We start from the raw sequence: 22,913 nt of genomic DNA, 5'->3' as shown, positions 1-22,913 counted from the left end.
ATTTCATATTTCATTACAGTGAAGCCTTTTGGTCTAAATCACAGCACAGATGTCTAATCCACAGATGCATGTAAACGCGACACATCACAGACTATATTACAAGGACTTCGCCTATTTTATAAAATAAATAAATCAATAAATCAATAAAAATCAATGACTATGAAAGTTGAAGCTCAGAGATCATTTCTGATAGTTCACGGGATTTATTCTGGAGTCTTTGTCAGTACTGTAAGTGAAGCCAGCTTTGCCAAGATTCACTGGCACTTGGTCTTCATAGAAGGTCACACTGTGCACTGATGTCATTGAATATTCAAATAGAAATCTGTTCGCTTATGGAACCATAAATACCGGACCACTCCTCCAAAATAATCCCATTAAGTAAATATAAGCATAATGAGTAGTATAACAAACACCGGAAGCTGCTCCATACACTTTTATACCGATGTTCAGCTATTTGTGAATGTTTTTTTTTTCTCAAGTGGGTGTTTTTTCTTTTTCCTTTTTTCAGAAACTGTCCATAGATCAAAATCTGTTTCATTTGTTCTCACAAGAAAATGTTGTCCCTTAAATGAACATGAACATGATGGACAACTGTACAGGGCCAAGCTGACTATTTAAAAGCGAGCGAATGGAGGCTTTGAGTGGAAGATTGCTGTTGATTTGTGGCCCTCAAACGTCAGATCAGCTAAAATGAGTCACTGAACGTCTCAACCATGTTTATGGTGTTGGTTTTTCTGCTTTTTGAGGACAATGGAATAGTAATATGTTATTCAGCTGTTGACACTAATTCCTCAGACATCACTGTCTGTGCTCATCATACCTGGCTTTTTAGCTTAGCTCATTGATTAGCCTTTGGTTTGATTCCCAGTGCCCTGTCAGAGGAGAAACCCACTCTGAGCTTTAGTGTGCCTGCCAGGCTCATGTCCAGGCGCTCCAGATTGTCACTGCGACCCTGTGCCCTGTTTGAAGTGGCTGACGACAAAATGGCTACAAACAATGCAAAATAAATAAAATGAGACACAAAAATGATCAGAGGCAGTTGCAAAATGACCATAAAGAGATTCAAAACTGCAACAGAGAGATCCAGAACAACTACATGCAGATGTGTCATCTGTGAATGGTTTGTGTCTCTTTGGGTTTTTGGATGTCTTGCTCTCATATAGAAGGGGTGGGTGGGCCTTTAACTTGAAGGTCCGTGTCTGTTGTAACACTATATTGAGGACAAATATGGATTCATTTATCATTTACTGACTGCCATAAATAATAAAGTATCTAACCAAAGAGGTCAAGCTCATGAAATGTCTGCAGGAAGAGCCTCAATCTCAACACTTTTAATATAGTCCCTCCCTGACACAATATAGGACAATACTTTATTTCCCTCATAGGAAAATTAGTTTCACAGCTTGCATAGCTAAGTACACCAGTGCACATGTACCACATGAATACATACAAAGATACACTGCCTGCAGGACAAATAAGACAGCTAAGATGGTTTATTGAGCTCCTCTGCTGACATATGACCTGAGTGTCTGGTGTCTAACTTCTCTGGATATGTCTGCTACAGTGTGCTGAATGCACTTGGGCCTGGCCCTCTGAGGTGTTTCAGTCCAGGCTCAGTGACAGTGGGGTCATTACCCCTCGTTCATCTCCTGCAGTTTATCCATTTCCGGGTCACGGGGGCAGCTGGAGCCAATCCCGGCTCATGTTGGGGGAGGGCGGGGTTTTTCAATCACACACAGGCTGCCTCGTTAAATCTGCCGTGTTTGGGGAAAAGGACATGGCGGCCGCCGCTGCTCGGTCTTACCTTGAGGTGCTCTGTTGGACAGCTGCCCACAATGCTGCCCCCGGATAAAGGATGGAGACTGTGTTTGCTGAGAGTCTGGCTCTCTGTCCGTAACCACACCGCAGCTGCACGTGAAGCCGCTGTCGTGTTCATTCAGTGCGGCGAGCTGCTGCTGAGAGCTGCGCTTGTCCTCGCCGGCAGCCTGACGCTGTGCCTGTCCACCATGCTGTGGCTCAACGGGCTGCTCCGGCTGCTGCTGCTGAGCTGCTCCGGCAGGCCTCCTTCACGGCCCTCCGGGAGCGGCTGGGTGCTGATCTGCCGCTTCCTCCGTGCGGGCCCACCTGTCCTGTCAGCCTGGAGCAGAAACTTCACACACACCTTCTCGGCCTGTGTCACTTTGTGCGGCTGCGCCAGGCCGATACTGCTGACCTTAGGGACTGTGACTGCTTACCTACTGAACATTGTTTGGGATCTGTCAGCACTCTAAGCAGTTGCTGAATATCTCCAGTGCCTGTATGTAATGTGGATGAGACTAAAAATAACTTAATATTGTCTCAAATCTACGTCTTTTATATTGGCTGTTTTTATTAAAATAAATAGATTAAATCTTTGTGGTCCAATCTGATTTAGTACAGTTGTCTCATCTAATGACCTCAGACACTTAAAGCCAGAAGTACTTGACACAGTTCTTTATTGCATCAGTTTCACTAATAAATAGTATCCCACTCCCGCAGTAAGGATTCAGTGCAGCACTCCTGCCTTCAGTGCCTCCTCCAGAAGTCAATTTCTGCTGATGTGAGTAAGAAAGGTATGTCACAACATCCGTGTTTTCAAACCCTTTTAACTGGCTCAAAGTTGCCAAAACAAAAAATACAAGTTAAGGCTTGATTGCAAAAGCAACATAAATATATTTAAAACTAAAAATATGAAGGGGGGGGAAAAAAAAACAAACCTTCAGCTCATTTCTTCACTACACAACTGTGTGAGTGTGACATCACTCTCCATGGTTTCTTAAAAACAAAAACATTTGGGATCACACACACAGCTGGCAGGTGACTTTCCAGTAAATAAGCATCTACAACACCATGTAACTGACTATGCTCCGTTTAAGTGTCTTTGAACAGTTTACCAATATTAGTAGCTGTTCAGATGTTGCACTACAAAAACAACTTCAGATGAACATATAAAATATGATTTGGTTTACAACTGCTGTTTTTTTTTTTTTTTTTTTGGTTTGACAGGATATTTTAAATGACAGTAACATTCATCTTTCAATAAAAGAGTAAAATAGAAAATAGAAAACAATTTCTTTGAAAAAACAAACAAAACAAAACAAAAGACTCAAGCAACACCTACAAATGGTCCCATACAGCAGTCATGGTGGTGGGGTGTGGACTGGCAACTGGGTCCTCTTCATTATTGTTAACTTCATCTCACTGGAATCACTAAAGTTATTAAAATATGTCAAAACTGGTGACAAAGTCTTTTGAGCAGTTAAACAACATAAGAAACAGTGAATTGTGCAGAGCTCTACATGTACAGAAAACAGTGCTTGGTACAGGACCTCACTCTGATGTAGGCGGCTCAGTAAACAAAACTGTTTCCTAATTTAATGAGCAGACCGAGACCAGAGTGTGAAAGCCAAACAAGCAGGTTTCTAATCAGCGCAAGAAGATCTTTAAACAGTAGTGTAATTACAACTTTTATCCTACATAGAGTCGTGTGACCTCAAAAGTCCAACTGAATGTCAAGAACCAGTGAACTCTGCTGTAATTACGAAGACCTGTGGCTTGGAATGATTCAAGACAGTCATTGATTTCAACTGTTTAGTATAGACACTTCAAATGATTAGCTGCCAAAGAAAAATACCCCGACTAAACGTTATAACGTAAGGTAACGTAAGTTATTGCACTAAAGAGAAAAAGGGTTAGTAAAGGTCCAAAACTTAACTTCTGTCAGTCTACGGTATTAACGATGACTCTTGGTCAGTCAATGAAAATTTACATGGAGAGTTTACTGACATTTTTTGTAGTAATGTGAATAAACCCATAATGTTATTGTTAGTTGCTACAACTTCACAAAAAAAAAAAAAAAAAAAAAGAAACAGAAAATCAGAGTGATGATGATACACCAGTGCCAGCCCAGACCCTGCCAACATGGATGCAAAACAACTTCTGAAAATAGACAGTGAGATACAGATAATATGCAACAGTGAGATACACAACTGTTGAGAAAAAGATTGCATTAAAAGAGCTGAGATGCTCCTGCTCCCTCTCCATCTCTGCTCCCATATGTTTCCACCAGGCTCTCACTATTAGGTGATGAATGGTGCTGTTTACTCGACCGTCACAGACTTGGCAAGGTTTCTTGGACAGTCCACCTGTGTTTAAAGAGAAGAGGTCAATTATTGTATGATAAAAACAACCATACAAATGGATATAAAGTGGTATTGGGTTACTGCATTTGACTAAGGGCTACTGTCAGAATTCTAACAAACACACTTTAATGTGCAAGCCAGTGATATTAGAGTCTGACAGGTCCTCAAAAAAACAGGGGAAAAAGATCCCAGTGGGTGTGAGATGGATGTTTGCTTCTCTGTCAGAACAGCAGCACATCTTGGCATTGTTGTGAATCCTCATTGACATAAAAACAGGAGCCAACTGGGCTGTACTCTCAGGACACCCCTCTGAAGTGAAGTGCTCTAAAAGCTGCATAAACACTGGCTATATTGACATGCCATACTTCTTTCAAGCTATTTACTTCTCCCTCTTCAACTCCTGAAATACAGCAAAGTTACTTATGCATACAAAGACACAAAAAACAAGTTAATTCCTGTTTAAACGGCCTCTTAAGCTGGAGAGAGAAACAATAATACTACTGTAAAAAGAGTAATAATAGTAATACTTGCTGGTCTTTGCCAAGATGACTGCACAGATTACAGGATTTATGTATAACTGCTTAAGCTTTGACTCACTGTTAGGCTGTTTAAGTAAGTTAAGAATACTGTGACCTGCTTACATAAAAACAACATGTTTGTTTCTGCTGGTGGATGTCAGAGCACTGAGGACAGGCACTAATCTCAGCCACCCTGAGCTTACAATGACGCCTAGTGTAAAAACATCAACTTTATAATTCAGTAGAAGCATCTTTTGAGTAATTCACCTCTGAATGGCAAAGCTCCTTTGACTTGTGTTTTGTTATTGCACCTTCAGTCTACATCACATCCACCAAAAACACTGCTATTACTGGTGTCGCTGAAATTTTAACAGCACTGTAGGCGATGTGGGACTTGAGAAGTCCTTACTTTCAGCTACCTTTTAATTCCACGCATATTGAGGAAATAAGTCTCTAAAACTGGCCACAGGCTGGGTAATCAGTGGCTGATGGGCCTGAGTAGACAGCACTTACGTCGTAACCTCGGAGGACAGCCAGGTGGAAGGACAGCAGCTGCAGAGGGATGACACTCAGAATGCCCTGCAGACAATCCACACAGTGAGGCACTTTGATGGTGCGGCTGGAGTTCTTGATGGTCTCATAATCATCTTTGTCACAGATCACAATTGGACGGCCCTGTAAAAAAGAGAAAACTTATAAATAATTAACAAGAAATAAACAGACTGCTTTAAATGTCTGTTGTTATGACCCAAATGGATGTGAAATTCACAAAAAGCCAACTAGGAAAACCACACCCCCATTTCAGTTTAGTTTCACACCTCTTTAAAGCCCCATCTGCGACAGATTATCAACAGGGATGATGTCACACTAAACCAACCCCTCCCTTGTTTTTATTGGAGGTGAAGGATCAGAGGTGTGGTACAAATAGGACTGTGAAAATTAACCTGACATGCTAAATGTGCTTTGGGTGCCCTGTGTTAAGGTGCTTCAACACAACGTGGTCATGTTCACATGATGCAAAGCAGTGTTTCCCCAGCCTTTGAGTGTGTGAATAACAGTCTGCAGGGTGCATAACTTGGTGCTGGAGTAGGATATTTACAGCAGGATCATATGTCACACATCATTTAATAAATCGATATTTGGTAAATATCCACAAGGTATGATTTTTGGGGTGCTTGCTCATGTTTCTCACCTGGCGGGCCACGACTTGCTGCAGGGCGTTCTGACATTTGGTATAGGTGTGGTCTCTCATGATGATCATGATGACCGGCATGAGTTTATCCACCAGAGCCAGCGGGCCGTGTTTCAGCTCTCCAGCCAGGATGCCTTCTGAATGCATGTATGTGATCTCTTTGATTTTCTACACAAAATCACCCACAAGTTAACAAAATCTAAGTTTAGATTACATTCATTATGGTCTACATTTCAAGTTGAAGGCCTCAGTCAAGCGAGTGGGGTGGACTTGCTCACCAGTGCTCCTTCCAGGCAGGTAGCATAGTGGTAGCCTCTACCCATGATCAGAACACTCTTCTGTTGGTACAGTTCTGTTGCCAACTTCTGGATCTCATCATCCAAACTGAGAACCTCCTTAATGAGATCTGACACAAACAGAGCAGAAAAGCAGGGATGACTGAGCCTTAAAACAACTGTGTGTAGTCTTGAATAAAATACAGTGTAAACATTCTGCTGCTGTCACACGCAGGAATCCAGACCGAACTGGGTCATGATGTTGGACAGGGAGTGGTCAGACCTTCATCATTAGCTTCCCATTAGGGACATGCCATCATATGCTTTAGATCCGGAGCAGCATGTAAGGGCTCACAGCCAAAAGATAGCCTTCCCTCCTTTTCTTGCTCATTTTTTCTTCTGATCCCTCTCTCATTGCTTGGTTTCCTCTTTTCAAATGGGATCATTTGAACGAACAAAAACGAAAGACTTTGAGTGTACTTGATCTTTGCTCCGAGAGCTGATTTTCCATTCCTATACATTTAATCTTACATGTGATCAGGATCTCGCTGCCTGAAGCAGAATACTCATGGCTCCATTTACCTGGAAGCACTCTCAGGCCCTGGATTATCTCTCGACGTCTGGGCTGCATGGAAATCCTGTCGTCACACATCAAGAGAGCAAACATGATCAGGGCCACAAACTGGCTGGTGTAGGCCTGCAGAGCAGAAAGTCAGATAAGCAGAGTGTGTGTGTTATTCATTTGAATAAGAAGTTCATCTGAGTCAAATTTTGAAATCATATCATTTTTCTCATTAAGTGATTCATAAAGAAAACAGTTGTACAATGTTGTGTGCACAAATCGTACAAATGGTCATTAACTGGCACCTGGACATGGCAAAACTGCAAAAAATTAAAGCAGTTTTAGATTTAGAAAGCAATAGTGAAATCTAATAGCAGTGAAAAAATCCTGACTTTAGCCTCCCTTTCAGTTTGTGAAGTCTTGTTTCCCCATTTTCATGGTGAACTTATTTCCAGCTAATAATCTGCACCAGATGACAAATGCAGAGAGAGGTAGATTTCAGTGAAGCTTGATGAGCACACACAAGTGCATCACCTAAAAACAGAACATCCTCTCTAATCATTCTGGAGATGTCACCCATGAAGTCAGCACATCAGCGACTTGGTGCTTGTCATCATCAACTCTTGCTCTCTTTGTCTTCATTTGTCTGTGTGCACATTTGGAAGCCTTCCATGCCCATTTGGGAGATTTAATCAGTGCAGCCAAGTCATTTCACAGGGCCCTCTGGACTCAGAAATGCCAGTAACTGAGGCCAAGGAAATGGCTGTAAAACCTTTACAGTGTGCCCCCCCCCCACTCCTGGCAGCATTCTAGCCACAGCCTTTCTGAAATCTGACAGTGTGTTTCTTTGCTCATGTCACCAACTTCAGTTTTTCATGCATTACATGCTGAGTGTTATCCTGCAACGATGACTAACATACAGCTCAAACAGCTAGAATACAAACAAATTTATACTGAACTGAAATGGTTGTGGAGTCCAATTTTTTCTTTGACCCCAATAAACTTCCAATGGACACATATTTTCAGCAGTCTTATGCCATTTCTAAGAATTTTATGTGTCAGCATCATGTACATTTTGAAGGAATTATAATAATAAATAAATCTTTATTATGAAACAGAAAAAATGGGGTTAAGTAGATGATTTGGTGTCATTCAGCAGTTGGGTGCGATGCATGTTCTCCATGGAGTTGATGAGCTAGGTTGTATAGTATTTGATTGAGTTGGGTGTGGGTGTGTGGCCTAGCCAGCCAAGCAATAAATGATGGCGTCTCTGAGACTTGATCTGGGGGTTTGGAGCAGCACAAGAGCCACTGAGCCAAGCTCAAGGGCCGGGCCAGGGAGGGACCTGCTCCACTGTCTCACTCTTTGCTCACTTGCTGTGGCCGAGGCTGCACTAATTCCCTAAACTACTCCCAGCCCAAACTGGCAAATCCTTTAAGTTTGAGGAAAGAGGTTGGGGTTGGGGTGGGAAGGGCCAAAAACCAAGAATCCTGACTTTACATGAGTAGAGATGAGAATATCAGGCTTCTTCAACTGCCTGTGGGCTCAAAGTGGAGGACCAGACTTACAATGAAGTTTTCATCTGGGTTTCATTCAGCATCAGTGGGCGTTGAGCTCATTTATGAGATGATGCAACAAATCGGTGTACTGTTGCTCCGAGCTCAGTATTACTGGGTCAGTTCACCCAAAATTAAGAAACCATATGTTTCTTTTAACTCAGGTGCCTCAGGTGGACAGATGCCTGTAATGACTGAAAAATAGGCTGAGCAGTAAGTAATGTGAGGTTTGGTGGTTCTTGTAGTAAATGCTACTAGATGCTAATTGTTAATTTGTTATTCGTTCAAAGTCTTAAAAAGGCAGTTAAAATTAGTACAAATCCCTCAAGGTATGTTTAAATTGGTACTAATTTATATCGCTAGCTGATCACACTCAGCTGTTATACAGACCAATACGCACAAGTTGAATGTGCAACCACAACATTCATCTCCATGAATCGTATGACCTGACCAAATCTTCAGTGTGGCGGGCTGAGAGAACAATGATATGATGTGAAAATATTCTACAGATACTCTGGGGGAATTCAGATGAGAATATGTTGACTGAGACACTGACTGATACATTTGCTGTGGTAAAACAAGATGTTATAACATCCATGGGCCCTGAGAGAGCTTACACCACTTACCTTGGTGCTAGCAACCCCAATCTCTGGCCCAGCATTGATGTGGACTCCGCAGTCTGTCTCCCTGGAGATGGAGCTACCCACTGTGTTGGTGACACCCACAGTCAGAGCACCTCTCTCCTTACAATAGCGCAGGGCCATGAGGCTGTCAGCTGTCTCCCCTAGGAGATTGGCAGAAATGCAACAAAATACAATTTGCGCAAAGACAACAAAATTATGATGATTTATTATTGTGTTCGGATATTGCTTTTACACCATACAGGAATTTGATTCAAAACAGCTGCTCAGAAAAGCCAGAGGGCCCACCACAACCATTGCATCGAAAAAAGTATAAATTTTCAGATTCCTTAATCTGCAGCAGAATGTTTATGTACAGAAAGCTCAACTGTAGAGCAGACATCAAGAAGCATGCAAGAAAAGATAAATTATGAGGAACAAAAAATGGTTCCAATATGAAGGAATGCACAACAGCACAGGTCCAAATGGCGCTGGCTTCCCCACCTGACTGACTGATAAAGAAGCAGACGTCGTCTCGGAAGACAGGTGTGTTCCTGTCCAGGAAGTCGCTGGCCAGCTCCACCATTACAGGTAACTCAGTTAGTTCCTCCAGGACCTGGCGGGTCTGATAAAATACAGGACAGGAGTGATCAGCGTAATTGTGTTAACACACACAACCAGTACAGCACACGTGGTAGCCCACACACACCATAGACCAGTGTGCATAATAGAGACATCGCATTAACTACTTGTCTGATGAACACCAACAGTGACAGGCGCGACTTTACAACAAGAAAAAAAAGTGATTTGTAAATAAGCTGTCTGGCTACTTACTGCTACTCCAGCATGGTAGCTGGTGCCGCAGGCAATGAGAATGAGTCGCCGACACCTCTGGATTTCCTTGATGTGATCTTTCAGCCCACCCAGTGTCACTGCAAAGCCAACAAAACAGCTAATCGTTCATTTTGGTCGATTATTCTAGATTCTAATGAAACAAAAGAGAGAGAAACTTTAAACACAAGTTGGGCATTTTGGATGAATCTAAATGTTTTTAGTTTTAGAACCATGGTTATTATGACATTCAGAGGCATAAAAGCAACTGAAATGAAGTGTGTTCTTAAGGCATTTGAGCATTTGTTTGGGGAAAGTGCATAGTAAAACTCTACATTTGTCCATAACAGAGTTATAACGGTATGAACCATAAAGGGAGAAAATGGGACAGAGAGGAAAAAAATTGCATAATGTTATTACATCATCACATCAAAAATCTCTAACCTGTGTTGTTGTCAAAGTTGACTCTTCCTCTCATGGTGTTGACAACAGACTCTGGCTGCTCAAAGATCTCCTTCTGCATGAAGGAGCTGTAGTTGCCTGTGGTGGGAGGATCAGAAATCAGGGAACACTTCCAATACTAGTTTAAAAAAAAGAGAAAAGGTAAAAGCCATCTGAGAAGGGTCTTATTGAGACACGTTGTGTTCCTGAAAAGGCAAACCACAGCCTCATGGAGGAGCAAGAAATATGTTAATATTTTTTGCTGCTTTTGTTTTTTTCCAGCGTTACAGTGTTACGCCATCCTGTGACTGAAGGAAAACAAACACGAAGCATCAGAATGTGTCATTCAATCGATTACAAACTGTGCCAGTGAGATATGATATGATTTGGGTAATGAAAATTAGGTTATTCAGCATAAAGGATCCAGGAAGTGAGACAGAGCAGAGGCTGAATAATGACAGGACCACAAAGGAATGTTGATTGCAGCCAACATCTGTTTACCTCTGCCCTCTGCTGGATAACAGAGGAAGAGCTAGTTGAGGGGAGGGAGAAAAAAAAAAAAAAAAAAACTATTCACAGACTCATAATCAATAACTTATTGTGACAGTGACACTTCTTTCATTGTGGTGTTATGTTTGGATCTAAGAAATTTAATTGTTTTTAATTACTGCTACTGTTATTTCATGGACGGAGGAAGCAGTCCATGAAAACAGATGTATAACTGGTTGAATATGTTTGACATTTCGGTTAATCTATTTTTTATTTTTATTATTAAAATTAAATGGGAGGACTGACACCATCATGTCTGTTTATTAAATATGAAGGTACAGCTGGCAGCCAGCTAGCTTACCTAAGCACAAAGACTGAAAACGGGGAAACAGGCTGGCTCTGTATAAAAGTAACAAAAGCCATGTACCTCCACCAGAGTTTGACACAGTATGTCTTGCTTCTTTCACCTGTACAAAAACTACTATTAGCCATAATATGGAAAAATGGAACAAAGCAGGCCATTTCATCATGCTAAGTATCTGAGAGTGTGGTACAGATTTTCTCTGATAATCCAAAAATAAAATGTCATTCCTTAATTTGGGGAACTGCATGCAAGTTAAAAGTAAATTTGCTGGGACATGAGGGTGCTATATGTCCATTTGGGAGCAGTGACGGAAGAATTCAGATTAGGGTGGGGGGTCATTTTGCAGACGGTGGTTTCCCTGGAAGTGCAATTCATCCAGTAATGCTGTAACACCTGGATGAAGGAGGCATAGCTCCAGGGTTTGGTGTTCTACGGTATAATAACAGGGTGCAGGAAGAAATTACAAGGTAGAAGACAAGTGATTTATTTCCTAATATGGCTTGAACTCAGTTTTAGTGGGGCAAAAATGTTACCACCACAAAGTCTGACCCTCTGCTCACCCTTCATAATTTGCTGTAGCTCCATCTGCAAGGTCTGGATGGCACGAGCTGGGTAGTCTCCAGCCCTGCGCTTTATCCTGTGGATGGACAGCCGGCCGTCCATCACCGCGGCCACATCGTCGTCTTCCAGAAAAATGACCCGGTTCGTGTGCTCAATCACTGCACTGTTGTGATGAAAGACATCAAGTATCACATCAGACCTTTGAGCTACACTAAACAGACAAATCTGAGACAAACCAGGCTGCATGCTTAATAGAAAATTTGGAGATGTTTAAAAAAAAAAAAAAAAAAAAAAGAGAGAGATGCAGAGACGTAGCTCTCTGCTGCTTACCTTGCATCTGATGCAAAATAGTACTCCACAGCTTTCTCATCCACAGGGAACAAGCAGGTGTCCTGGTCTGTCCTGGGTAGGGCACTACAGCTCTTCTTGTCCTTAGCAGCTGAGAAATAAAAGGAGAGAGTTGGCCTCAGTCACAGCTGGAAAAATTCGAAACAGACATTCCACACATTCACAAAGAGGAATATAAACTTACAGGAGCGGTAGAGCACAGGAATATGATCTGTGGAAAGCTTGTGATCACTCCTCACTCCAATCAGCAGAGGACTCCCCCTCCTGCACAGCAATATTTTAATGAGCAAACGATGCTTTAATCTGCAATAACTAACAGCAGTTCAACAACCATTTGGCATTGCTGTACCTTGTGCCAACTGCCTCTCCAGGGTAGCGGACACTCTTGAAGACCAAGGCAAATGCTCCCTCCTGACAGGTGAAAAGAAAACACATCAGACAGGTTGTTATCCTATCTGTTGATCAAAAGGTGCCGCAGATCACAAAAGCAGGAATTTACCAGTTGCTGGGTCACCCGTTCCACAAGTGTGGTAAAACTGATGTCATCACTCTCTCGGTTGTCGTACATGTACTTCACCAGCTTGGCAATGGTCTCTGTATCAGTCTCTGACTCAAACTCGTAGCCTTTGCTTTCCTGTGGAGATGGAAAGAGAGTGTAAGTCTTGCCTATGTATAAGATAAATTACATCTAGAATAGTCTGAGAAAGAAATTTGCCCACCAGGAATTTCCTCAGGTCTTTGTAGTTGGTGATGATTCCATTGTGGATGACGACGAACTCTGTGGACCAAAAAAATGTATCGTAAACATCATACCTCAAAATACCTGCACTCAGATGTGGTGGAATGAAAGGTAAAACTCACCGTTGCTTTTGTCAGATCTATGTGGATGGCTGTTGACAGGGCTTGGTACACCGTGGGTGGCCCAGCGGGTATGAGCAATGCCAAGGTGAACATCAAACTCCACATCCAGGTCAATATCCTCCTGTTCTAAAGGTTGAACAAACACAAACCAATAGAATGTATTCAGTATACCAACTGCACCACAGAATGTCGGATGGCATGCTATCTCAGATGTTCATGACTTCATTTTCAGCTTACTGTGGATCTCCTCATCAAGAGCCTTCACTTTTCCACGTTGCTTAATCAGTTGGATGGATTTAGCATTGGACTCCCACTCCTTTCCATTACCCCCATCAATTCCCACACCTAACAAAAAAGTTCAGTACAGCAATCACAAAGTATCAACATGTTAAACGATATTATTGTGCAACTTTTCGATTGATGTCTTTGCTTTAGTTTTATAGTAATATCAGTGGATAAGTATATAAATACAACACAAGCAAAAATTTTACAAACTGACTGAAATGCAAATGAGCACTACATAAACAAAATTAGCCTCATCATTAATACAATTTGTCTAATTCAGTCACATAATAATAGGCTGTTAAATTATTCACAGCAAACATCGTCTTGCTTTAAGCTCCCAGCTAAAGGAAATAAATGTACAAATAATGTGACTGATGAGGTGATTCCTTTGTTCCTTTATCAGGACAGAGGAAAAACAGCCCGATAACCAGGCAATAGTGTGTTGATGATATGAGGTTTTTCCATCACTCTTACCAGCTGAATCATATCCTCTGTACTCCAGACGTCGCAGACCTTTCAGGAGAATCTCAAGGATCTCACCGCGAGTCCTTGGCACATGGTAGTTGAGATAGGCAAAGATTCCTGGGAGGAAGGGGAAATAGATTTAAGGACTTCAGTTGTGTTGGTTATAACAAGAATTAAGGCCACCAATAATTGTTTGATGTCATTTTCTACTCTTAAAGTCTGCCTAGAAAGACTCAAACTGAAGTTGATTAATATCTCTCTCAGACTGGTACAATTAGTTGTCTGTCAACAGCTACAGTCATCCTGCAAATTCAGTTGTAAAAAAAATGGTGTCAAGTGGACCCCTGCTAGGTGTCAGACATGCAGGCAATACCCAATGTCAATAAGAAGATTTTTTTCAATTACATGTGATTTTTTAATGTGTGCAAACCATAAAAAACCACGTGCCATTGTTTGCTATATCAAACAGAAGTCTCAACACATGTAACACAAACTCTTTATTCACCATCTCAAAATATGGGTGGAAATATTCTGTTGAAAACCAGCAAACAACAGAAAGCTTTGTGTTGGGTGTAGTCAACAACTACACCTAACACAAAGCTTTTTATACACCTAACCAAGGCAACAATGAATATGACAGTTGCTGGAGGAGAATGCAATTTAATCCCCTCCTGATTATTTAGGAGTGTGTGCCAAAGAACTGAGGGGAACTTTAAAAGGGTCCAAAGTAAACCAAGGTATTGCTTTCAGTTACTGCTGTCAGACCAGCTTAGAGACAATGAAGCATATCTTGACACCTGGTGTCGATCAAGCAGGTATCTCCAGCTCTGGTGAAGGGTGGGGTGAGATTTATTTTTAATCTCTGTTGAATGTGCATTCAAATGCTTTGTAAAAATGTGTGTGCTGACACTGTCACGCAGTCATTCAAAAGAATTGCTTGTCTAAAGCTCCCAAACAGCCTGGAGTCTCTAATGTTGGAGTGAAACAGCCAGTGTATAACAAAACAAACTCATTTACTTGACAAAGGTTAGCAATGATCATCAGTTCTTCCTGTGAATGTTTAGCTTCTGTGGCTAATCAATAACTAACACACCTTCCTTGGTGAAAATGGAGGCATTAACTACACTCCTGTTACACAGACCAACACTGAGAGGTAAATGCGAATTTGGAGCCAGAGGAAAGGTTGGCTCAACAGAGAATGCATTGAGAAACCAGCAGGGGATGGAGGAGCCAGAGAGGGGCAACTCGCAAAGGGGAAGGGGAAGGGGCTGGGGCTGGGGGCATACCCTGAGCAGCAAGGAGGGAGACATGGGTTTAACAAGGGTAAAGATTAACCTCGAGTCAGAGGACACAAACAGGTCCATTTGGACTGACTGCTCAACTTGTAGATTGCAGTGACAGTGATGGGAGACAGAGAGACGTCACTTATCAGTAACAAGTGACAGAAGAAAAGAGACAGGGCCCGAGATTGGAGGGTCCAGACTACATCTCCCACATCCCATCCTGACAAAAGGCATTTCTTTTCCCGACAACTGTACCAGTCAGTTTTACATTAGTGCCTTTTCCATCCGCCCAACACGCTCCGAGGAGAAACATGACGGTAATACTGTTTAAATCTACCAATCTGACAAATGGTTTAATGGAAAGTTACGCGATTTGCGTAATGTCTCCGTGAAACCGCGTTAGCTTTGTCTGGAATTAGCTGGAAGAAAACAGCTAATCAGTTATACATTTACCTAATTGTGTCGACGTTTTGTTTCAACACAAATCACATGAGCGACACGCAGAGGGAAATTAAATATTTAGTGCTTCATATTTAGCTGTCAGATAGCATCAGCAACAGCAGCCCATGTTCGCTAACTCCGGTTAGCCAGCCCGAGCTAATTTCAATTGACCTGGTCCATTGGGCTTAACCGACGATGCAAGTGGTATTTTAAATCCCAATTCATTGCTGTTTGGCTAAACAGAAAATAACATGCGTTTCCCACTGAATGAAATAAATTTGAATGTCTAGCTACTTACCACACATGTCTTCAGTTTGGCTGCCAATAACAGCTACCCCGGTGGCTGGGAACGCCTGTCGGACAAACGTCTCCGCCCCCTCTGACCTCATCCAATCAGAACCAACCGCCTCCTCCATGGCGCCCTTCGATTGGTCGAACACCCCGTCGGTCAGGCTGCACCTTCCGACGCAGTCACTCCTGACGTGGCATCAGGATGCAGAGCCGACAGCAGATCCTGCTGCTGAGACCCACACAGATTCAAACCAACATCGGCGCACAATGGCAGCTCTGTGCTGCGGCATGAGGCCCATTCATTGAAGTCAGGAAATGTCAACAGAACCGAAACGCACTGGAGGGGTGTGTGTGCCATTTTAGTGCTATAGCTTACGGCCAAATAGCGAACAAGAAAGGGTGCAACGTTTTCTCGAACCTTTCTGTTTAGATTACAGCTCAATTTAAACTCCGAAAATCCAGGCATGATATATTTAGATCGAAGATAATCATTTTAAAAAGAAAAAGAACAGACCAGAAGTATTTCGAGTATGCATGTTTGGTGAGCTCCTACTTCAGTGACATTTCCCAAATCCCAAAGCTTTCTATTGTAAAGTTGGCCTACAATTTAAACAGAGCAACGTGGGAAAAGCTACTTTTGAAAAACATTAGTTAATGAATACTTTCATTGTCTCACTGATATTTGAAATGTGTAATTATTTAAGTAATGTGTGTAAAAATTAAGATTCTGCACTATTGGTGAATAACTCACATGCAATTAGGAGAAAGAACAGATGTAAAGATGGAAGAACAGCAACACAGTTCTAAAATATTTTAATAAACTTTATTTACAACCAAATAGCACAGTTTATATGTTGACCCTAAGGGCTGCTTTGATCAGTAGCTGTTTGAAAGATCGTGTAACAGTGTGAAATAATAAACTGAAATTATTTCAGCGCTACAGTCATCAACCTCTATGACAACATTATTCTGTCTTATGAATACTGTCATTGCACATAAAACAGCTATATCAAAATCAACAATAAAATGATGAATATGATGAAGTCTTTTACGCATCCATGCTATTTAACACATTTTATTGCTGCTATGTGAGTAGAGTGGGGAATGCATAAATATGGCTCTGGCTTCAGTGTTGTTCAAACTTGAGCATCCCTCTCTTCTTCCTCATCCTTCACCTGTGGATAAATGAATGGATAAAAGTGTTTTAATTATGTTTTCAATGTTTTCAAGTAAAAGGTTTTCCTGGATTATTTTAATTATTGTCTTTCATAGAGTTCAGATGATCTACAATATCTTTAAGACATTACTCTGGCCAAGCATTGACAGGGTATCTTGGTATTTTACCTGATGACCAAAATCTTCCATTTGAAAAGAATTCAAAGTCTCAGCACTTAAATTACTTAACAAAATTACTACAAATAATAACCGTTAATGGCAATGGAGGGTTAATTGGGCTGAGTGATAGACTAGACCCCGTGCAAACATAATATGAAAAATATATCTAGTTATACCAATTTTTGTGCCCCATGGCTACCAACCAGATCATTTAACTCAACAGCATGTATCTGCTGATCATAAAATTTATAAGCCAGTGTGTGACAGGAAGACAGACCTGCTCCACTGATTCAACCTCAGGGACATAAAATTGCAGCATATTTTGGATTCCACTTTTTAAAGTCACAATGGAACTGGGACAACTGGTGCAGGAGCCCTGCAGCTTCAGTTTAACAATGCCGTCCTCAAAGCCCTTATACAGAACGTCCCCTCCATCTTCCTGCACTGTTGGCCTGGGGAATGAGAACATCAGCATGTGTGAGAAAAGAACAGACAGCCACAGTGATAGAGAACAGACACTGATAATAGAGTGCATCTTGATAAACAACTACCTTATTCGTGTATCCAGCAGCTCTTTGATCATAGCAACTACTTCATCGTCATCATCTGATGGTGCTGAAAAAAAGAGTTGGGGATTTTTTTGCCATTGGGAAAGGACCTTCTATACCTGCTGGATTTGAATGTTTTGGCCTACACAGACAGTTGAAGAATTTACCTGTATCTGCATTAGGTTTGCTGTCCTCATTGACAACAGGAAGTCCAGAGGTGAAAAAGTCCATAATGGTAGCAAATACATCAGGTTTGATTACTTTCCATTCCATATTTGCGTCAGCCTGAGAGATGAGAGAAGGAAAAATAAGTTGTTCCAAGCAAAAGCAATCAAGTGTGCTCAACTATGAATTTCATACTAACTGGAGCTGGCTTTACCTTTGTTATAGTGATGAAGTCATTACCCAGGAACACACTTTTAACTCCATCAATCCTAAACAGTTGCCTGAGAACAATGCAGAAAATTACTGGGTTTTTCTACATTTGAAATTGAAACTTAATACAGAATATACTATTAAAAAAAAGAGAAAAATTGACATTATACTTAAATCTGAATGATAAAGTTATGATCAGTTATTCATTATAGTTATACGATATACAAATGTCTTATGCTATGATATTCTTTAGAATCAGTGAGCAGTATTTCTGTTTGCAATAGTTGTAATGACTAAAATTTTATTTGCAATCAATTAGGAGTAATTGCTTAACAAAACTATATACTATTTATTTTTACAAAATTAATAAGAAATGAAAAACATTTTGCATTCCCTCGTGAAATGAAATGGGAACTTTTCTTTGGTGTTTTAACATATTGTTTAGTAAAGTTATATTTAATAAGTCATATACCTGGCTAAAGGTGAACAATATGCATCACGAGGTCCAGCAAAATTCATAGTTCCTGCTTCAAGAACTGTACAGCCAGGCAGAAACTTTAGACTGTTTGGATTTGGAGTGTCCTGTGTCTGCACAAACATGGTCCTTCCTTTGAACAAACAAAACACATAGAGCAAGAGTTTAACTTCACTCATTTTATATTGCACTCTAAACTGAGAATACCTTCCAGTATGCAGCATGAATACAAACCAGGAACAGTCCATTGTGGGTTTTGTGGCCATATGTTTGAAACTTTGGTGTTACGGGATAGCCAGTGTAATCCGGTGCTTTGATATCCACAGCCTGCAACACTGACACAGCATATGAAAGACAGATTTGAATGATTACTATAGTAAAAAATATATTAATCAAATTAATGGTGGTAAATATATCTAAAATGTGAATGACTGTGTAAAACTATTAAAAATGTCATGATTTGATTTTACCATCATTTGTAAATGAAAGGGGTGACATTACTGTACACTGACTGATGCTAACTTCTTGTGAATGTTAGTTTGCTTCTGTGTTTTTTTATAATGAAGTTGAACTTTTCTGCTATGGTAACTTTATATGATAACACATAGAATAGTGATTTGAATTAAAACAATACAACTTAAATGAACTTTAAACACTTCAATACCCCCCATCATCAGGCTGTTTGCAATAACTACACTGCTTTGGGTTTTATATGCTACTCTTACCCCCTTTTATAAATATTTATTGTCTGTGTCTGATGTGGATTTTGTGTGGAAGCTGCTGAAGGCCTGAATTTCCCCCATAGTGATGAATAAAGTATCTCCTATTCTATTCCTGCAAGTCTCAATGTAACAGTCTGGTACTGACGGGAATTCAAAATTATTTATGACCTTTTCAAGATATAAATATATATATATATATACGGTAATTTTGAATTTGACCATAATTATAGCCAATTATATAATTTTCCAGCTAGATAACAGTGCAAAAAGTAAGTCAGCCTAATTACGGCAGGACTTCAGGCAGGAATTTTGCAAATATTTTCAATGTCAAGAAGCACACATTAACTCAAAGTTATTGGTGACTATAGTGAAATGTTATTAACAATTTTGAGACTAATATCTGACTTAATGGGTGCAATTATTTGAGAACCCAAATTACTATAAAATTAAAGAGTGATCCTGTTGACTAGGCCAAAAAAACTTTAATATTTGGCCGAGATTTAAAAAGAGATGAAACAATAATACACTACTCTCTGAGAAGTGATCGTCTCTGCGTCACTCTCTGATTAAGCTAGCTACTTAGCATAGTGAACCATTGCTAGACTTCATAAGAAGTCAGAGAATTCATAAAAGCATTAAGATGCTAGTTGAGAGGACATCTTATTCTGACAGCTGATGACGAAAAAGAAAAACTTACGGACGTGCAAGTCTTGTGGAAATACCCAACAATTTGCCGACCTGTCTGTAAGTCGCCATGTTTGTTGTGGTTACCTAAAGCTAACGTCCTTGCGGAAGTGACGTATTATTATTGTGCGTCGGTGTAAGTGTGCCCTCCGTTAGCCAACCATCTGCAATCGACATTTTGCTAACGCAAAGAAACAACATTAAATTACATAAAAATGCCGTGTGGCAAAAATTTCAGGAGGAGAAGGGACTCGTCAGATGTTGAGGAAGAAGAGACAACCGAAGAAGTGAGGTAAAGTTATTTATTTAACCGATTTCATATTCCCCGAGTAACGCCATGCCACCGTAGTCAAATACTATCAAAGATGAAGAGAAAGGGATAATTAAAAAGTCTCAACTTGTTTTAAAAAGACACAGCACCAATCTTATTTAATCTATATGTCATCTTCGATCATTTAGATCAAAAGTAGAAGAGGCCAAAGAGCTTCAGAGTCTACGGAAACGACAGAGCGGAGTCAGGTAGTGTGAATTTAGTTAGTAGTGACATGCTGATTATCTCAGCTGGAGTCTCTGTAGTTTACTGAGACTTACGGGATGAAATGAATATCCTTTCTTTTTTTGTTAAGTGTGACGGCCCTGTTAGTTGGAGAGAAGTTGCCACCAGAGGCTGAAATAGATGTAAGTGACTTAAATTAATGTTTGGTTTTTAATAATAAACGAGGATGTGTATTGCTTCATTTTTATTGAAATGAAAATTTTTCCCAGAATGACCCCTTTAAACTAAAGACTGGAGGCGTTGTTGACATGAAGAAAGTCAAAGACAGGAACAGGGATATGTAAGTAAATATGTGACTGCTTTAATCACCATCATTCCATATATGTAACAAATTTTATGTGTAATATTATGTCATTGTGAAATGGAAAGTATATGCCACCATATGTGAATCTGATTTGACCAGACGACTTTTGTTTCCTGTGCAGGACAGAAGACGAGACAGACCTCAACCTGGGCACCTCTTTCTCAGCTGAAACTAACAGAAGAGACGAGGATGCGGACATGTACGTATGCCTCTACCAGTCGTGATGGACTCAAAATTTGCAGTTTGGGGTTCGGGTAGTGGTCAGCCCTTAGTTATGTCCATCACAATCTAAAACCTCCAAACAATTTCTTGATTTGTGTTAGTATATCGTACAGGGAGGAGTAATATTCAACATCTGCTTTATCTAAATGTGAAGTGTCGATGGTTTAGCTTGTACATTTTCAGTAGCTGCAGCACATCACACAGTACAAGAACAATATTGTAATTCTCTTCAGGATGCAATCATGGTTACTCTGACTGCATCTTCATAGAAGTGTATCTCATCTTGCAGGATGAAATATATTGAGACAGAGCTGAAAAAGAAGAAGGGACTGGTGGAGGCTGAGGAACAGAAAATTAAGGTGAAGAATGCAGAGGACCACCTGTACGAGCTGCCTGAGAGCATCCGAGTCAACTCTGCCAAGAAGACAGAGGAGATGTTATCCAATCAGATGTTGAGTGGAATCCCTGAAGTTGATCTTGGAATAGAGTGTGTATAGAAGTTTTTCAAAGTGATCTTATAGATTTAACCTTAAAGAGAAAGACATTGCTGCATTGAGACATAACCTGTTCCTGTTGTTTCCTTACAAGTGCAAAGATAAAGAACATTATCCAGACGGAAGATGCCAAAGCCAAGCTTCTTGCGGAACAAAGGAACAAAAAGAAAGACCACGGCACATCATTTGTACCGACCAACATCGCTGTCAACTACGTTCAACACAACCGCTGTGAGTTTTCTCAATATGTGAACACTTGGGTTTAAAGAATGAGAGATAATGACGATGACTGGTCACACTTTGCTCTCTCAGTTTATCATGAGGACGTGAATGCACCACAGAGGCATCACAGACACAGAGAAGAGCCCAAAGCAAGACCACTGCGTGTAGGAGACACAGAGAAACCAGGTCCAGAACGTAAGAGAGTGCACACATTCATCAGTTACACAGTTCTATGTAGTTCTCATCACAGCTGTTGGAGGGCTGGTTGACAAATATTTATTGTCTAGGAGGCGGTACCATTTTGAGGCAATAATGCATTTATTTTGAAACCTTCACAATATGACGACTTTTGTTTCAATCCACAGCATCATCCCCGCCTAACTTCCGCAAACGTCCGAACAACGAAAAGGCCACAGATGATTACCACTATGAAAAATTCAAGAAAATGAATCGACGATATTGAAGAGCTTCATGTTTCTACATGATGTCCACTTTTAAAGCTATGGAGATAATTTGTCGACTGGTTTCCCAAAGCAACTGTTAAAGGCAGAACTTCAGAGACACTTTGGTATTTTGTAAATATTGTATATAGCCGTGTCATCATTTGCAGCCAGTACATCCGGCGCTGTTACACGATAATTCAACTTCAAGCAATGATATGGGCTCCTTTTGTTCATAATTTTCTGTTAATCACTAAGTCAGACAAATAGTGCCAGAATTTCTTATGAAATACAGAATGACATGAGAACCATCAGACTGGTATGAATTTAGGGTTGTTGTTTTGTTTTTTTTTTCTTTGTTTTATTCCAGTTTTAAATGCTATTTTTTATTCTAATTTTAGCTCGGATTAAAATAAGAAAACAACATTTAACTTGTTCTTTAATTTGGTCATTGTTTGGAGTACAAAAAAATTCCAAAAATAAAGCAGTAAATAACCTCAAGAACATTCAGAGCTGAAGCCAAAACCATGTGAACAACTTGTACTTCAATGCTGCAAAGGTACAGTAAGATTCAGTGTCGGTATTTAATTTTTTTCCCAGTAGTGTGTATTTTATACAAATTTTATATTTAAAAAGTGAGCAGAATATTTGGATTGGTCCGATTTTAGGGCTATTACATAAACAGTGATGAACCTAATCAGACTAGTAAACAGTGTGTAATAGAACCTAAAGTAGCCAAACTGAGCATTGTTCAGTTTCTTCCTCATGGTTTCTCTATGGAGGTGGTCCCGTGTCCGTTGAGGTGATGTTGGGCGTTTGTCTCCTGTGAGGGAGGTCCTTCTACTTCCTCTCTGTCTCCCTGGGTAGAACTGCAGCTGCTGCCTGGGGAGGCCCAGCTGTCTCGCTGTCTGTAGGCCTCACACAGGGGCAGATCAGAGCTGTCCCACTGACTGTAGCTTTGCGGAGCAGAAACCAGTAGAAGGCAAAGAGTCA

General features: G+C 40.6%; 3 protein-coding genes across 3 annotated transcripts; 1 reads left to right on the top strand and 2 right to left on the bottom strand.

Annotated features, from left to right (window-relative positions):
• Positions 1-2,457: 2,457 nt before the first annotated feature.
• On the bottom strand, positions 2,458-15,668 carry gfpt1 (glutamine--fructose-6-phosphate transaminase 1). Its single transcript, XM_029509867.1, has 19 exons — positions 15,551-15,668; positions 13,538-13,645; positions 13,016-13,123; positions 12,779-12,904; positions 12,637-12,695; positions 12,417-12,551; positions 12,267-12,328; positions 12,102-12,181; positions 11,900-12,008; positions 11,569-11,732; positions 10,159-10,254; positions 9,718-9,815; positions 9,388-9,508; positions 8,890-9,047; positions 6,728-6,842; positions 6,149-6,276; positions 5,871-6,038; positions 5,192-5,353; positions 2,458-4,163 (listed from the first exon to the last, which is right to left on the bottom strand). The coding sequence occupies exons 1-19, from the start codon at positions 15,666-15,668 to the stop codon at positions 4,119-4,121; spliced, it is 2,160 nt and encodes a 719-aa protein (XP_029365727.1). The 3' UTR covers positions 2,458-4,118.
• Positions 15,669-16,352: 684 nt separating this feature from the next.
• nfu1 (NFU1 iron-sulfur cluster scaffold homolog (S. cerevisiae)) lies at positions 16,353-19,784 on the bottom strand. Its single transcript, XM_029511075.1, has 8 exons — positions 19,696-19,784; positions 18,511-18,611; positions 18,274-18,409; positions 17,806-17,872; positions 17,594-17,711; positions 17,430-17,493; positions 17,156-17,330; positions 16,353-16,718 (listed from the first exon to the last, which is right to left on the bottom strand). Exons 1-8 carry the CDS (start codon positions 19,752-19,754, stop codon positions 16,680-16,682), a joined length of 759 nt encoding a protein of 252 aa, XP_029366935.1. The 5' UTR covers positions 19,755-19,784; the 3' UTR covers positions 16,353-16,679.
• Positions 19,785-19,823: 39 nt separating this feature from the next.
• c9h9orf78 (chromosome 9 C9orf78 homolog) lies at positions 19,824-22,273 on the top strand. The gene is made up of 9 exons (XM_029511227.1): positions 19,824-19,974; positions 20,142-20,201; positions 20,309-20,360; positions 20,448-20,518; positions 20,664-20,741; positions 21,054-21,251; positions 21,353-21,489; positions 21,571-21,675; positions 21,846-22,273. Exons 1-9 carry the CDS (start codon positions 19,898-19,900, stop codon positions 21,941-21,943), a joined length of 876 nt encoding a protein of 291 aa, XP_029367087.1. The 5' UTR covers positions 19,824-19,897; the 3' UTR covers positions 21,944-22,273.
• Positions 22,274-22,913: the final 640 nt, after the last annotated feature.

This window comes from Echeneis naucrates, chromosome 9, assembly GCF_900963305.1.
Source record: "Echeneis naucrates chromosome 9, fEcheNa1.1, whole genome shotgun sequence".
Taxonomy (NCBI): Eukaryota; Metazoa; Chordata; class Actinopteri; order Carangiformes; family Echeneidae; genus Echeneis; species Echeneis naucrates.
The sequence above is the reverse complement of the archived record's forward strand: the minus strand, read 5'-3'. Positions and strand labels throughout refer to the sequence as shown.

What these genes read in the sequence shown, in the direction of transcription:
- gfpt1 (XM_029509867.1), bottom strand. Translation starts at nt 15,668, where the DNA reads ATGGAGGAGGCGGTTGGTTCTGATTGGATGAGGTCAGAGGGGGCGGAG. An exon ending in TCCTGTGCTCTACCGCTCCT is followed by an intron (nt 12,009 to 12,101) that starts GTAAGTTTATAT and finishes TTTATTTCTCAG; the next exon opens with CTGCTAAGGACAAGAAGAGC. An exon ending in CAACTTTGACAACAACACAG is followed by an intron (nt 9,816 to 10,158) that starts GTTAGAGATTTT and finishes TTGGCTTTGCAG; the next exon opens with TGACACTGGGTGGGCTGAAA.
- c9h9orf78 (XM_029511227.1), top strand. Translation starts at nt 19,898, where the DNA reads ATGCCGTGTGGCAAAAATTTCAGGAGGAGAAGGGACTCGTCAGATGTT. An exon ending in GAAGTTGATCTTGGAATAGA is followed by an intron (nt 21,252 to 21,352) that starts GTGTGTATAGAA and finishes TTTCCTTACAAG; the next exon opens with TGCAAAGATAAAGAACATTA. An exon ending in CTACGTTCAACACAACCGCT is followed by an intron (nt 21,490 to 21,570) that starts GTGAGTTTTCTC and finishes TTGCTCTCTCAG; the next exon opens with TTTATCATGAGGACGTGAAT.
- nfu1 (XM_029511075.1), bottom strand. Translation starts at nt 19,754, where the DNA reads ATGGCGACTTACAGACAGGTCGGCAAATTGTTGGGTATTTCCACAAGA. An exon ending in CAAACCTAATGCAGATACAG is followed by an intron (nt 17,494 to 17,593) that starts GTAAATTCTTCA and finishes TCTTTTTTTCAG; the next exon opens with CACCATCAGATGATGACGAT. An exon ending in CTGCTGGATACACGAATAAG is followed by an intron (nt 17,331 to 17,429) that starts GTAGTTGTTTAT and finishes CTCATTCCCCAG; the next exon opens with GCCAACAGTGCAGGAAGATG.